Here is a 17,025-nt window from a genome sequence, read left to right as displayed (position 1 = left end):
GCCCCCCCGGCTGCTTCCGGTCGCGAGCCCCCGCCCCAGTTCTCAGTCGCCCCAGCCAGAGTATTTCCTTCCTCTGGATTGGCTGTGTTGCTTTAGGCCCTCCTCCGGAAGGGGCGGTACTTCTGGTCCTGGGGAAAGGCGACTTCCGCTCGCCGCCGGGGTGGAGTTGGTGTTTCTTGTGTGAGTGAGCCCTTCTCTCTTCCCGCCCTAACTTCAGTCGGCGGAGCCAGACCACCGGAGCGGAGCGAGCTGTGAGCTAAACTCCTCGGGCCTGGGCAGGAAACCGGAGCGTGAAAGATGGAGTGAGGGAGAGTGAAACCTGTGCTAGTTCCTCGTGCTTTCCTCCGCCCGCTTCCGGGTCCCAGGGGTTTGTGAGTTGAAGGGAGCCCGGAGCGTAGGTCCCACGCAGTATTGGACATACTTATAAGTATTTTGAAATTATCAGTGTTTTACCTAAATTCGAACTTAGGCAACCCCAGATGGAGGGGTGGGAAGGACGGGGAGTCCTCGTCCTTCCTAAACTCTGTCAGGCTCTTAGGCGCCACTGTATTGGCTATTCTTTCCACCAAGATTGCCTTCCCCTCCCCGTCACTACTTAATCCTTCAGACCTCGACTCAAGTGTTGCCTCCTAAAGGCATATCCTGGCTCTCAGCCAGGTAATATTATTTAAAGGGCAGTCCTCTCCGTTAACTGAGGGTAAGATGGACAAGGGCAGAGGGGCCGTAAGCTCTAGAAAATCATTTACACAGACGATCCTGCCCTGCTACATGAAAGTCTTGTCCAGTGCCTGCTGTCCCAATGCTCCAGAACTCCGTTTTGGAATGACCATCCTTCATTGTAGTATTTGTCACATTGCTTTGTGATAACTGATTTTTTGTACTTTGCCTTCCTAGTTTTCCATCGGGACACTTTGAATTCTTTGAGGTCAGAGATTATTTTGTCCTTTTTTGTACCTCAGCATCTAACACATGTTCCTATTACCGAAATACTTCTAGAGTGGCATCCTTGAAATGCTCCCAACTCCCAGTCCTTTTCTCTGAAATATCCTTTACCTAGGTCAAGTTCTGCCCCCTTCACCCACCCACTTTAACCCTACTTCTATGAATTTCTCACTAAGGACTTTAATCCTTTAGCTGTTTTCCTTCTGTGGGCACTTACTCCACTTATAGTCTGTACTAGAGGCCTGGTGCAGGAAATTTGTGCACTGGGGGGGTGGGGGGGGGGTTTGTCCCTCAGCCCGGCCTGTGCCCTCTCACAGTCTGGGAGCCCCAAGATCAATTGCCCCAAAGAGGTAGGCCCCGCCCACCTGGCCAGGGCTCCACCATTGCCCACAGAGGGAGGCCCTGCCCACCTGCCGCAGCACCGCAATGGGGTAGCCTGGGCCTCCCTCTGCAGGGCGATCATGGGGCGATGGCTGGGCCCCCCAACCAATTGCATCGCACCTGCCTTGGCTGGCCTGGAGCCAGTGGGTGTCAGCGTGGTCTTCCGGATGGTCATTCTGCTGTTCGGCCATTCGGTTGATTTGCATATTACACTTTTATTATAGATTGTAGAATTTCATAATTTACTTTAGATTGTATTCATAACCCTATCAATGAGATTGTAGGGGTTTTGAGGTTAGAAATTTTATCTTATCCTTAATTTTTCCATTATTCATTGCAGTCTCAGGCAGATGGTAAATGTTCAGTAAATACCGATTTACTTGATTTTACAGGCATCCTATTTCCTAGGGCAAGTCTTCTAAACTAGGATAAGGAGAATAGAATATTCTATCCAGTCTGAGCATGCAGCTCCCAGGAATACCCTCCATTCATCCAGCATACAATTTATACTTTGGAAGAACCATATAGTCCATATTCATATTCTTATATCTCTGCCCTTTTATGTGCCTTCGTATAATTATATGCCCTATATTGATAATTACTTTTAATCTTTTTTGCATTATAATAGCCATATATATGAGGATACCATTTAAAGAATAATAATGGTGATGATGATTTCTAATAGCCAGCTTTGTTGAGGAATTATTTGCAATGTGCCAGGCATTGTGCTAATTACTTAAAATGTATGGTAGATATTTTGACCTTTACAAATGAAGAAATTAAGGCTTATGGATATTAAGTGATGATCCTAAGTCACACAATGAACTAGTAACAGAGCTGGGATTCAAAAGCAGGTCTGTCTGGCCCAGACTATTCTTTTATTTTTCCCCCAGACTATTCTTAATCACTATGTAGCTAACCTGCAAATAAAATGTTGTTGATGAATTCTGATTTTCTTCTCTGTCTCCTCTCATTGATCTCTTGTCTGAATCTTTTTGATAGTTTCTCTGTGACTCCTTATCTCTGATTTATTCAATTCCTCTGCCAGAAATATGAGACTTAGTCCCAGAAAGTAGAGGATATGGGAAGTAGATGTCTGAGGGTTAAGTAAGTAAGGGTTCCACTGGCTAGGTTGGTGTAGGTGGTATGGTAGAAAGGCCTCAGCCAATTTGTCTCTAGAGCTGACTTAATAAAGAGTTGGGAGACATCTAATTTGGGCAGATAAAGAAACAATCTAAAGAAACTAAATTTGGGGTCCCTGAAGTCTAAAGATGTCAGTTGTCGATAGTAGTGGGAATGAAGAAGAGACTGGAATCCAATTAAATAAATTGGACAGGGCAGCTTCATTTTCATTACTATTTCTAGGTAAGAGACGTTCACAGAGTCTAAGGACCCCATATTGAGCTTTTTGCATTGGGCTTAGGAATTCTATTTTCTTATCTCTCCCTGAAAAAGCTACATTTTTTCATATGCTTAACTGTTCATTGGCTCTTCCTAATTCCACCTTTCACTGTCTGCCTCTAGGCTTCCATTCCTTTAGAGTGAATGGCTAGGGAAAGCACAGACATGGATAGCTCATCCCTAGCATCCTTAGCCAGGACCTTGACCTTGGTCACTGCTGTGTATGCTCTCATTACCTTTTCAGATCTACTCTCCACCCTTTTGTCCTGTCTGTGCTGTACGTGGTTAACCTCTGTGGGCAGCATCACATAGGCTTCCTTGCGCTCTGGCTTCCTATTAGTACAGGTCAATCAATGAGAGGCACTAGCAGATCTTTGTTAGTGGCTGAGTTCCTCTACCTAAGGCCATGGCTTCCACTGCAGCTATAGCCCTCTCCCTTGGCTTCAACTCTCACTCTTCCAATAACTATCTCTTTAGGTTTAAAACAGGTAAAGGCTTCTTACTGTTGTGAGTCCCTGGATGCTTCACTATTCCTTTTTTGGTTTATTAACCCTCGCCACACCTTTGTAAATAATCCCTTCATTAAACCATGTCCAGTTAGCCCTTTGAGTGTGCCATCTGTTTCCAGCTAAAACCCCGACTGATTAAATCTCTTTTTTTGCTTACATTTCCTACTTTGTAATTTCTTTTGAATCTGTTTCTAATTTTTATGCTAAGCATCCTTAGTCCAGGCCTTCCACAACTCATTTAATGATTGAATACCTGTACGATTGCAGGATCTGTGACAATTACATTTCCCCCCAATCTTTTGCAAGTCTCTTAACTGGTTTAGTGTCTCCTGTCTCTAGATTCTACTGCCAGATTGATATGCACAATCATTACTGTAATTAGACTCTGTCCTTTGTCAAAAATCTTCAATATCTCCCAGCTGCCTATGAAAAAATAATAAAATATGTAACCTGACATTTAATCCTTCCATTATCCTACCTTGCAACCTATTCACCTATAAAACCCTTAATTCTAGGTTTATTAACCACCCATTAAATATGCCTTGTGCTTTTTTCCTACAGCACTTTTGCTCATGCTGTACTACCTACAAGGAATTGTACTTCTCTTCATTTATTTACTATTTGTCCTTTAATGCTAAACTCCAACCTCAACTCCTCTGTAAACTCTTCCCAGACCTTAACAAGTGGAAATTATCTCTCTCCCAAACAGTGGTGTTATTGTCTGTTCTATTTTTTTAATAGCTGATTATGCCATGCCTTATGAAATATATAAATCTTTTATGATTGATTAACAAATATACTAACTCTGTGGTATACTAGTTGTGTGAACTTTAGGCAAGTTCCTTCCCTCCCTCCTCTTCTTTTGCTGCTTTTGTTGAGCATCATACATGGCAGGTGCTGTGCTAAGTGCTGGGCTTGGTCACCTTGGTCACTAGGTTCATGGTGATCAAATACTGACATGAATCCCAGTTACATGGCATTTAATGTCTGAGCAAAACAAACATCAGGCAAATAAATTTACAAGTAACGTAAAATTGCAGCTGTGGTAAGAACTATGAAAGAGGAATACAGGGTGTAATCATAGCTTTTAATGGGATTGGTCTAAGATGGGCATAGTAAGCGTTACCAAGGTTGGGGGTTGGCAAGCAGTAGGGATCGTTCCATAGAAGCAGGTGCAAATTCTAATATGATTGTACATTCCTTTATGGTGTGTATCATGTCTTTTATTTCTTTATTACTTGAATGATACTTCCACCTAACAGGAACTCAGTATTTGCTGATTTTTCTTGACTCTTGTGTCAAATGTGTTCTAACCAGAACTATTAGATTGATACCATCTCTTGCCTAGTACCTGTCCCTGTGAAATGTTTTCCATAGAGATCTCACTGTTTGGAACATGTTGTTAATGGTATATCTGGCCCTTAGTGTATGCTACTTGTTATTTTAGCTTGCCCTCCTCACAAGTTTGTAAGTTTCTTAAACTTTAAGGGACTGTATTTCATATATCTTATATATCACATATGTCGTATGACTCATCTGTGAACTAGTGTTTTCCAAATGTAGATAAGTATTTTATTGGTGATGATAAGAGTCCCAATTTTCTCCTCGGCCTTTCCATTTCTGGGGAACAAGAGTCAGCGACTGGTATCTGTTGCTTTTGTCAGAGAGAATTTAGGACTAGATATTGAACCAGGCCTTTTTCAGGTTAGCGACAGATACGAATAGGAGGGAAATCCATTTCTTTGAGAGTTGGGGGAAGAAATACCCAACAATTAATTGAATGGGCTTATAGAGCCTTGAGGAATGTCTCTATGGTAACATGGAAGGGAAATTGGGCATGTGTTCACTGGCAAAGGGACAGTGCCCAGGACCCAAAGCAACTTGACTTCCCTGGATTAAGCGGAGCCAGTTTTCAGATTTCTGGGTCTTAAAAAAATCTTGTCCTTTAAAAACTGAATTTGAAAGGTACTTACTAAAGGACCCTAAAGTTAATGAGGGAAGGTATAGGAAAGGTGTAGCGGGAATGGATGTTAGCAATGAAGGGAATAGGTGTGGCCACATGATTACAAGTTCTTCCAGCACAGCCACATTCAGTCTTCTTTCCAGGTAGGCCTGTGAGTTCAGGCCTTAATCATAGATTGGTTTGGATTTCCAAAAGAAACTAGAGTGAAGAACAGAGATTCATCCATTTTATTTAGTAGCTTGTTCTGAACAGACAAAAATAAACCAAAAAAATCTCACACATCTCTTTTCTAGGTAAATTTGACCTACTTTAGTCTTGAATGCAATGGATGGGAAAACTATCCCTAGATACTTTTGCTTCAGTAGAGTTGGCCATTACTGAGCCTGGAGGCCCATGCTAACTTTACCGCAAACATCGTGTGTTATTTTACAAATAAATTAGGTTAAATAGCACAGGTAAAGGACCAGGGTAGCAGCCTTGGGGAGGGGGCAGTGTCCCTGGCTTGTAGCACTAGTAAAACTGTCTTCCTTTCTCTGCTAAGGTCTTATGGAAATCCCAGGATGGTCTTATTAGCTGACAGAGGTTGACGGAATAATGAGGTGAAGCACAGAGTAGGGAATCTCAGAAGCCTCTCATGTAACTGCACAATCCCCTAGGGCAGCTGGTACCCCACTCATTATCATACAGAAGCATCAAAGCCAAAGCACTCCACCCCATGCCCAAATGCCAGGACTGGGACTCAGAATACCCCTAGCACAGGCAGCATTCTCTTTGGGCTTCTTATAGCCACATAGAGGGCGAGCCTCTGCCTTTGGAATATTTTGGACCCAACACCTCTTTCATGCTGGCCTTTAGATTCTAGGGTCAGGCTCCTCTGTAGTGCCTCCACACACCAAAGGCTTCAGCTGCGCAGTTGAAGAGCCATGGCCTCCAGGGACTGGAGCTGCATTTGCCCCCACCCTTGTGGAAAAAGAGGAAATTCAGTGTACTTCAAGAGAGGGAAACAGAAGGATGCTTTTATTTAAAAATTTTAAAAGTGCACAGAGACAGGACACTTCTGGGGATAGGAGCACACAGTATAAGTAGGGATTCTCCTAGATTTCTATGGATGGAGTGTCTCCCTTTTCCTCCTGTCTCCCTGGTCCTATCAGCAACACAGGCTTTATCAGAAGCCTCAATGGATGCCTCTTATTTCTGAAGAGAATCTTGCACCACTCTGCCATAATCACACCTGAAAGCCTTCTTCAGATCACTTTCATATTAAAACTAGCATTGGAAATCTGGGGAGCCCTACCCCAAAACCAGAGCAAGATATTTGCCCCGTGCTAAAAATCTCTGAACATTTCCTTTCTGTACATTCAGTATATATGGTCCTATATACATACATCTCTCTATATACATATATATATGATCTGTTTCTCTAGATAAACCTTTCATATATATAATATCCTAATTTCCTGAGCCTCCACCTGCCTCTTGTTTGCTAGCTCATGTAAAACTCAAGGGTTTCATCAATTTCACTAAGTTCCTCAATAGTGCACTTTCTCATCTTTTGTTTTGCTCTCATCAGTTGTTTTGCCCACCTTCTAAAATCTCCCCCCTTAACATCTGTGCCTAGTGCTCTCCTGACATGCCAGGTCCATGGTTGGTGTGGTTAAGGGCCTCATTTCTCACCAGACCTGGCTGCTTCTAAAGCCTAAAAGAGGATTTCAGCTCAGAGGAGATGGGGGCTATAGTCTAAAGAACCATTTAGGGTTGACCATGGGGGTGTTGTTCTGGAGGGCAGAGGAGGGGGGCTTATGGGAGAATAAAGCAGGTTATATTAAAAGGACAGTATGATTTAAAGTGCAATTTAGAGCAAAGTCTGGGATCATAGAGGAGAATCAAAAAGTCAGAAAATATTCTCATTTTGTTATTCAATGAGAGGAGAATCTGGGGGCTTAGAATAGACATCAGGGGGTGGGAAGAGAGTGATTCCCTCAGAAGGGAAGCAGCTGTGTGCAGGAGAAACTGGATGGAGGCTAACTTGCTAATGGATAAGAAGACATATATATATACAAGCTGCAGTACTTTTTGTCTTTACCCACTGGAAGAAAGCCAGTAAGTCTAACATTGAATAAAGTTGAGAGCCCAGAAACTGGCTCTTTGCCTTCTATTCTGCTTAGACTTTCAAGTTTTTCTGGTTCTTTCTTAAGAACAAGGGAGTGGGGCGGGGGGGGGGGGGGGGGCGGTTTACAGTAAATGGAGAACAAAGGGTCTTCATTTTTAAGATATAATTAGAGTTCAAGAAGAGATCAATGTAAGAGAATCTTGTGCAGTTGTAGTAACTGGTGACCATAAGTCCACCTCAAAATTTTGTGAGTTTCTCTGCAAGGCTCTGCACATAGATGTATGTACAGATTCCATAGAAGTGTAGAGCTTGTAACAATTGGCTGAGTCCAGGGACTCTATACCAAACCATTGGGGTTGGGGGTGGGGTTCCTTTGTACTAAATGAGACCAGGAAGCACTCTTGGGATTTGGGGTATTAGAAAAAGTTCTAGTGCCCATATGCCCTTCCTGACCCCTGCCACAGTTCCCAGCAGGAAGCAAGGAATGGCCTGAGTCTGATCTCTGAAAGTATGCCTTTTAACTTGCCTGAAACTGGCCTCATGGCACAGGAAAGTAAAAATGAGATTGATACTCATTTTATAACAAGTCTCAGGAATGACTGAGGGAGACCGTGGTTATTTAATCAGGAGGTATAATTTCCTTCTTTCCCAGCATTACCTAATGAAATAGTTGGCACTTTTCAGAAGGGAACTGGGAGGGGTAACTCTGCCAGCCCGAGTTGTACTTCTGTCCAAACCTTAACAAAGCATCCCCAATTCCCAGAGGCTCTATACAACAGTCTGGAAATCTGATAATTTACTCATCCTACTTGGTCTGGTTGGTTTAACTTTCCTGGGAACTCTGCTCTGGGAGTCTAGTTTTCGTCAAACATCAGTGTTAAGAGAGGGAGGCTCTTGCATTTTCCCTCCCTCTGAAGTGTTTGGGTTAAGGGAAGAGTGGGTTGGGCTGGAAAGAAGAGAAGCCAAGGACAGTGTAATTTGGAACACCATTTCCAGACCTACCATGGAGTCTAGGCACTGGCCTTTTTCAGGGGAACATAGTGGTGAGGGGCATCCCATTCATAGGACACAGAGAAACCATTCCTCTTAGGGCTACCTGAAGGACAGGTTCAAGGATTTGGACAATAGCTTGCAGTGGTCACTCCACACTGAAGAGTTCAGAATCCAGGACGGGTGCAGGTGTGGTGGTCGTGACTATAAGTTTTCTATTTCCTGGGTCATCCCACTTCCCTGGAAGCAGAGGCATCTATGAAATAGCTGGGTATCCTGATGGTCCACTTTAGAAACTAGAAAAAGCAAAACGGTTGTGACCAAGGTCCTAGGTTAAGTCAGGAGTTGCCAACAGAAATTCACCAGGAAACACCATGACTTCTTTCAACAGGTTGGTGGAGACCCCATTATAAATTGATTCCGGATTCCTATATTTCTGAGGACACAGACCTTAAGAGGACCATCAGAGTATTGCCTTAGGGAACTTGTAAGATAAAAGTTAGAGAAGGAGGGGACTCCAGCCTCAAATGACCAAAATTTCTGGTGGTGGTGGTAGGTCGGGGGGAATCTGTCCATCCAACTGCATGGTCCTTCTAATGTGAGTCTCCAAGCATGCCAGAAGCCTCTAAGCCTTTCAGCTGAATCTTCCCTCTCTTTCCCCATCCTGGCTTAAGGGGGACGGGGGAGGGCGGTAATAATGCAGTGGAAGTGGAGTGAGGTGAAAGGGGACAGTAGAAGGAAAAATTGGACTCCAGTTGGCCTCGACTACCCACAGGCCACTGGGTTGAAGGAGAGCGAGTGGAGAATGGGTGCTTCTGGAACTCTTCGGTAAGCCTGGGTAATATCCTCACCCAGAGTGCCAAAAAAGGAAGCACACTAGAGGGATAGGGAGTTGGGAAACCAAGATATCAGACGTTGCTGATGCGCACACTAAGGGCACTGCCCTCCTTCTCAGCTTGTTCCCTGAGTGACTCCTCCAGCTTGAGCTTTTCAGGGTCTCCGTAGCATACAGTGCTGTCACGTAGGCCACTAGGAGGGGCCACTTTCACAACTTGGTCAAAAAGGCTGAAGTCAGCTATGTATTTGCCACTGGCTGACAGCGAGATGGCAGGTGTGAACTCATAGCCCCAAAGGATCTCCTCTGGCAGGTAGGAAGTACGCACTTGGCAGGTGGCACTGGTGGATTCCACTGTCCCACTTAGGATCAGCACCAGCTCGAAGTCGCCCTCACCACTGCGAAGGGGGAGGTCTTTTAAGGGACTGGTCTCGTCTACCACATGGTAGAAGGTAAGGGGTAGAATGAGGAAGGGGCTGTCAGAGGCCGTGTCTACTTGAAAAGTCACATTGACCTGGTTAAGCCGGATGTTCTCACCCTCCTTGGTCTGGTGGGTCTGAAGCAGTTTGCCTGTCACCTGGCAGCCAATGAGAAGGCTCTTCCGCATATTGGCAACTCGAATCATAAGGCAAGGCTTCCCATTGTGGGCAGCTACAACCGCGTGCTGGCTGAAACGGATGGTCTCAGCCCGCTTCTTGGGCCGAGCAATCTTTGCCAGGAAGGTACCTGTGATGAAGATTTCCAGGATGGTGGTGAGCACTAGCTGGGCAATCAGAAGTACGATGGCCAGTGGGCACTCCTCGCTGATGTAGCGGAAGCCATAGCCAATGGTGGTCTGGGATTCAAGGGAGAAGAGGAAGGCCCCAGTGAGTGTGTGCACCTGTACCACACAGGGGGTATGGTTAGCTGGGGGGCCCAGCTCCAGCAGGTCCCCATGGGCCACAGCTACCAGATACCACACCACGCCAAAGAGGAACCAGGTGCCTGCAAAAGTCGCAGAGAAGAGCAGAAGCTTGTAACGCCACTGCATGTCGATGAAGGTTGTCCACAGGTCCTTGAGGTAGAGGAAGCGCTTGTCAGCAATGTGCTCCATTCTCACATTGCTGCGACCATCTTTTGTCAGAACTCTTCGCCGTCGTATCCCTGGGCCCATTAGGGGCCGGCTTTCTGTCTGAGTGGTCTGACTGTAATATACCTTGGCAACTGATGTCATCTGGAGGGAGCAAGACAGTATAATGGAGGTTATTGTAGAAAACCAGCCAACTCCTAGCCACCACCCCCTGGGAAGGAAGAAGTAACATTCATTTTGATACCACTGGTTTGTTGTCTTATTAGCAAATGTTTATTGAGCACTTGCTATATGCCAGGCACTGTGCAAGGTGCTGGTGAGTCAGAGATGAAAACAGCATCATCCTTGCTCTCCAAGTACTCGCAGTCTAGTGAGAAAGACGTGTTCAGTAAACAAACAATTACAATACAACCTAATATTTGTAATTCTTTGGAAAGGCAGAGAGGAAGGAGTATTAAGTTCCCAGTTCCTTGGAGATGGGGCCAGAGTAAAGAGGGCCTCTCCTGGTCTCCATCACAAAGCCAATTCTGTGAAGATCTCTAATTTTGAAATCCCTCCTCACCCTCATGAATAACATCAGCAAGAACAACTACTCTGTTGAGATCCTTGCAGGCCAATCCCCCTTAACACACACATACCCTTAATCTCTCTTCATTTTTTTCTTAGCCCCACGTCAGTAGTCAGTGTTGATACTAAGATATTCATCTGGCTCAGAAAATAGCAGAAACTGCCCATTCTTCTACCCTTCAAGATGTTCTCTAAGCACCAAGCCCATTTCACTATGTATTAGTTATTAGTATCATCACCACCATCATCATCTATTGGCATCTGGTGAACTTTGGGCTGGGCTGGGGTCTGGGGTAGTATTAGGAAGAGCACAGGCAGGACAGAAAGAGTAGAAGAAATAAGCAGTGGTGGAGGCGAAGCAATAATCCATTTTCCCAAGGACTGGGAGAAATGCCAGATTGGAGGTGGCAGATTGCCTTGACTGAGTGAAGTAGGAGGATTAAGAGTGTGTGTTAGTGGCTATGTCTGCACAAGTTTAAATTCTGGATCACTATATGTCCCAATAGTAGAAAGTGGGACAGGCTCTGAAATAGAAGACAGCTCACTTAATTTAAGGCGTCTGGCACCCCTGCCCCAAAACTAACTTGTGCTTTTCCAGTAGAGAAAGAATTTTTAAAAATATATTTTACTGATTTCAGAGAGGGAGAGAGAATTTTTTAATCACATGAGCCCTTTGTCTCTGAAGCTGATGAGCAGATCTTCTGGAATGAGAGAGTGGTCTCTGCAGAGTTTGGTCCTTAGAGAACAGAGAGGCTCATCACATTCTCCTCTCTGAGAAGTCTGAGCCATTGCATTTTATCATTCTTCTTCACACTACTCTTACCTTCTCCATGGTCTTATGCCTTGAGAACCAATTACTTGGGTCCATTCATATATCCACCCAAGTAGGCACTAAATTAGAGATTACAATGGAGGAAATCCCAGAGGGTTCAGAGGCAACCAGGAGCCCATTTTACCAGCCCCCACTCACTTGGAACTTTTGCCCAAGTGACACTTCTCAGCCAGACCCGCATGTCATCCACTCCCCCAATATGCTTAGCTACTTTGGAGCAAAAGGGAAGCTCTATAATTCTGCAGTTTGAAGAATTCTTATGTAGTTGCCAATAAAGTCCCATTCAGTACTTAGTAGTAGTAGTAATATTAAGAAACTATCACGCTCTAACTCAGTGGATAGAGTGTTGGCCCTCGGATTGAAGGGTCCCAAGTTTGATTCCAGTCAAGGGCATGTACCTTGGTTGCAGGCTCGATCCCCAGTGGGGGCATGCAGAAGGCAGCTGACCGATGTTTCTCTCTCATCAATGTTTCTAACTCTCCCTCTCCCTCTGTGTAAAAATCAATAAAAAATATATTTTAAAAAAAGAAACAATCACCACAATGCCTGCATCTATATATTTTAAAGTTTATACATTAGTATGCCTTCTCATTTGATCCTCAGAATCTCGAAAAGATGTGAAACCTCTATAAGAGATTTTTAGGAACTCTTAGAGAACAGAGGAAGTGGTGGAAAGCTGTGGATGAGTGAACATAATTTTAATTTTCAATAAGAAAAATGGGGAGGGGGGGCTGGCCAGTGTGGCTCATTGGTTGAGCATTGACCCGTAAACCAGATCACGGTTCAATTCCCAGTCAGGGCACATGCCCAGATTGCAGGCTTGATCCCCAGTAAGAGGTGTGCAGGAGGCAGCCAATCAATGATTCTCTCTCATCATTGATGTTTTTATCTCTCCCTTTCCCTCCCTCTCTGAAATCAACAACAACAAAAAAAATGTATTTTAAAAAAAGAAAAATGAGGTACATTTCACAAACTACAGACAAACAGGCGAGATACTGATCCTAGACAAGATTCTAGATGGAGCACTAAGATTGTGAATACTTGGGAAGGGTGGAGGAAAGGCATCAGTAGGACCCACCATGGGTTACTAAGAACAAGTCACATCAAACTAACCTAATTTCCTTCTATAGCAAGGTTACCAGATTGGCAAATCTGATAAATGCAATAGATAAAGCATATCTAAGCAAGATTTTTTACAAGATCTCTCATTATGTCCTTGGGGATATGACAGAGAAAAATGAACAGTATGCTAGTAGGTGAGTTAAAAATAAAAAATCAAATGGTACTGGTGAGTGCATTATGATAGCCTGGAATCGGTTTTCTAGTGATGTACCAGAACACTTTATCTTTGGACTTGCCCTTTTACACGTGGCCATCAATTATGTAGACACAAGGCTGGGACAGATCTCAAATGCAAAGTCGGGGGCAGAATTAGGATCTAAAAGAAGACAGATGAGTGGGCCAAATCTAACAAAAAGGATAAATGTTGGGTTACATATTTGTGTCCAAAATTATCTGAGCAAGTTCTGGACTGGAAAGCAGAACCATGGAAATAAATTTTGGCAGAAAATAAGCATGTATGAACTACCTATGTGTTTTGGTTGCCAGAAAAGCAATGCAATCTTAGGCCCCTTTCATTGAATTAAAGTAAATAAGGAAGTGATTCTGCTCTGCTCTGTTTATCCCACACCTGCACTATTGAGTATCGAGGAACAATCAGGATAGGAGAGGATTCAGAACCCATCATATAAGAAATGGTTGAAGGAAATGGAAGTTTAATCAGGAAAATAAATTATCTGAGGAACATGATGACTTTGTGCAAATATTTTGTTTGAACGGCTACGTGAACGCGTTTGGACTTTTCTTTGAGCTCCGAGAGAAACAACAGAAGCAGTGAGTTCAAACCACAGGGGAAAGATTCTATATGGATATGACACAGAATACTAACAATCTGTGCATCCAAATATGGAAAGAGCTTCTCAAAAGGTAGTAATTGCACTATTCCTGGAGGTGTTTGAAGATATGTTAGCTGAGTGCTTTACAGAGATTCTTTAGAGGAGATGAAAGCTTTGGTCGGGAGATTGAAAGATTGTCTTTAAGCTTCCACTCATGGAGGATCAGGATGCCTGTCCATCTCTACCCAGACACTTCCTGTGGTGACATTTGGGGATTCTTTATCCAAGTCCAGCTTTATTTGTGCTGAGCAGAGATTCTACATATCTGGGAGAATGGAAGCTCTTGGAACTCAAGGAAAGCCTTGCTTATCATTCCCAAAATAATAGCCTCTGATTACAGATCACTTTATGATTTATAAAATATGTCATTTGATCCCCCCACCAAGAGGTAAATAGGAAAGGCCTCATTAGAAATTAAGGCTCAAAGAAATTTGCCCCAAGTAGGTTAATGGTAGAGTTGATCTTTTGGCTCCTGGTCCAGAACTTTGTCATAGCAACTGCTTCTGTGTTCCCCAGGTTCATTCTTCCGGGTCTGTGTTTTCAGAAGGTGCCTCTGTGGTACCCTGTATGGGTGATCACAGCTGCGACAGAGAAGACAGAGCCTGGAGCTTCTAGAGGCTAGTGTTAAGGCTACTGACTTGTGGGCACTGGAGATTTGGGCTATGGCTAAAACTGTTGTGATTGCCACCTCCAGCTTTGTGCCTGCTGTTGCCAGCCTTTAGATCTGCCTCCTCCAGCTGTTATCTGCAGCCACCAGCTGCTGTGCCACCACCCACAGCCAAGCAGCTTTGTGCTCAGCAGTGAGAAGAGTCAGAAGCAGATAAACAGCCAGCTACACTCCACTCCCAGCTGGCTAGACCCCTGGGAAGGGAGCAGGCCAAAGCTCTGGAAATGGTGGTTACTGTCCCATCTGAAACACCCATACTCTGTCCTCTAGAGGGTGCTGTTTCCCCAAAACGGCCCCTGTCAGATGCCAGAGAGATCTGAAGAATTCTGAAGACAGACAGAAATAGAGACATTAGTTCTTTCTCCTCTAAAAAATGAATGACTCTCCCTGAAACAAAGGCCAGTCGTGCCTGCAGTGATATCTAGCATGTTCCCTCAGCAAATACCATCCCCACCTATTGCTTCTTGCCTGTGGATAACCCAGAGCTCACTTTCTTTACCTGAGAGCTGGTGAGTCATTTATTCTCCAGAATGAATGGGTTTATCAACCTTTCCTGAGTACAGGACTGCTCTGGAGTAAGAGCACGGCTCTGATGCCTCGAGACTAAAAGTGACCCAAGGCTTTCCACTGCTTTTAGGATAAGCTGCAAGTCCCAGCACAGCATCCAAGGCCTTCTTGGTTCAGTCTCTACTTTTTTGGCTTTACCACTGTTCTTCATGGACCCTGGACTCCAGCCCTGTAAAGAGCATCACTTTCATCCTTTCTGCCTCTGGACCTGCTTTCACATCGCCCCGTTTCATGCCTATCCGATGACCTATTTATCTTGCAGAACTCAAGTGTTAGTTGCCCCTTTGAATTTTCCCCTGACCATCAAAAAAGGAGTTTGTCTTCTCTCTCTCCTTGCCTCCAGCCCAGCATGGATTTACTAAGCAAGGTCTTGTACACATTCCTATTTTAAAACATCATCATGGACCCAGCAGTTCCACTTCTAGGAATATATCCAAAGACACACGAAACACTATTTCAAAGGAATGTTTGCACCTCTATGTTCATTGCAGCATTACTTACAATAGCAAAGATTTGGAAGCAGCCCACGTGTCCATAGGCAGATGAGTAGATTAAAAGAAACTGTGGTACATTTACACAATGGAATACTACTCAGCTGTAAAAAAGGAAATCTTAACAGTCTGTGGAATCTCAGAGGGAAGGCAGGGGAGGGTGGGTGAGTGGGAAGTGATCAACCAAAGAACTTGTATGCATATATGCATCACCCATGGACACAGACGATAGGATGGTGAAGTTCTGGGTGGAGGGTGGGGGCAGGCTAAAGGGGGTCAATGGGGGAAAGGGGACATATGTAATACTTTCAACAATAAAGATTTTGTAAAAAAATGAAACCTGCCCCTGGTCGTGTTGCTCAATGGTTAGAGCATTGGTCCATGCACTGAATGGTTGCAGGTTCAATTCCTGGTCAAGGGCACATGCCTGGGTTTCAAGTTCATTCCCCGCCCCTGAGTCAGGGTGCTTGTGGGAGGCAACCAATTGATGTGTCTTTCACATCAATGTCTCTTTCCTCCCGCCCCCCCTCCCCACTCCCCACCCTTCCTTCCACTCTCTCTGAAAAGCAATGGAAAAATATCTTCAGGTGAGAAAAAAAAAGAAGAAATACATTTGAGCCTTGAACAAGGAGTTGAATTGTATATGTCTACTTATATGTGAATGTTTTTCAGTAAATACTGTAAATGTAATTTCTTTTACAATATATTAACATTTTCTTTTCCCTAGCTTATTTTATTGTAAAAATACCATATATAATACATATACAAAATATGTGTAAGTCGGCTGTTTATGTTATCGGTAAGGCTTCCAGTCATAGTTCAAGGGTCAACTGTATATCCAGCTACACTGTTTATAGCACATCTATTTGGCACATCATTCATCTTCTACTACAGATAAGCATATTGAAATAAGGATTCATGTGTACGTTTTGATTAGCCTGATGGATGATTCACACAATGTATGACACATAGTAGGTGCTCAAGAAGTATTTGATGAGTGAATGAATGAGCAGAAGGGGGCTCCCAAACGACTCCAGCTGTAGGGGCCAATCTAAGAGAATTGAGAATGGACTTCACCTCACAGTAGGGCAAGGAGGTCTGGAAGCTCTTGTCCTGAGTAGGACGAATTGAACTTCCCTCTAGTCCAGGGCTTCTCTCACTCTGGGGCCTTCTCGTTCCCCTTTTGTGTATGTGTCTTCTCTTGGTTTTTCTTATGTTTTCTCTTTTTCCTTATACACAGGGAAACCCAATAATTAATTATCAACACTAATAGATATACAAATGAGCCAAATATTCTCATCTGTAATGATGTTTCCTACCACACAGAAAGACCCATGCAGTTTCAGCTGTGTTTTCATAAATTTTTTAGCACCTACTGGGTGTCAGATTTGAAACAAGACACTGGAGTATGGAGATGAGTTAGATATAGATTCTGACCTTGAGGACCTTCTAATCTAATAAGGGAGGCAACCATAAAAGAGGCATGAAGTGATAAGTGCCATAGAAGAAATGCCAGGGAAGTTTGCAAACGGAAAGGTGACATCTAGCTTAAGGGGGCAGGGCTGGGAAGGATATTAACATGCCTTCATTGAACACCTATTTTGTGCTAGGCACTGGGCAAGGTTGTTGGTGATTTTTTTTATGCTAATTCATATAATTCCCCCCAAACACCCCACCATTTATACCAGGAAACAAGGTAACCACCAGGAGTTGAGTTTTTCCTGCATATCTGAATGTCTTAAGCAG

General features: G+C 43.9%; 1 protein-coding gene across 1 annotated transcript; it reads right to left on the bottom strand.

The window, feature by feature from the left end:
- Window positions 1-9,004: 9,004 nt before the first annotated feature.
- KCNJ10 (potassium inwardly rectifying channel subfamily J member 10) lies at window positions 9,005-11,009 on the bottom strand. Its single transcript, XM_079761885.1, has one exon. It carries the CDS (start codon window positions 10,342-10,344, stop codon window positions 9,205-9,207), a length of 1,140 nt encoding a protein of 379 aa, XP_079618011.1. The 5' UTR covers window positions 10,345-11,009; the 3' UTR covers window positions 9,005-9,204.
- Window positions 11,010-17,025: the final 6,016 nt, after the last annotated feature.

This window comes from Cnephaeus nilssonii (genome assembly GCF_951640355.1).
Source record: "Cnephaeus nilssonii genome assembly, chromosome: 21".
Lineage (NCBI taxonomy): Eukaryota > Metazoa > Chordata > Mammalia > Chiroptera > Vespertilionidae > Cnephaeus > Cnephaeus nilssonii.
This window is presented reverse-complemented; position numbering and strand designations above follow the sequence as displayed.

Excerpts from the sequence above, each read along its gene's own strand:
- KCNJ10 (XM_079761885.1), bottom strand. The coding sequence starts at position 10,344 with ATGACATCAGTTGCCAAGGTATATTACAGTCAGACCACTCAGACAGAA.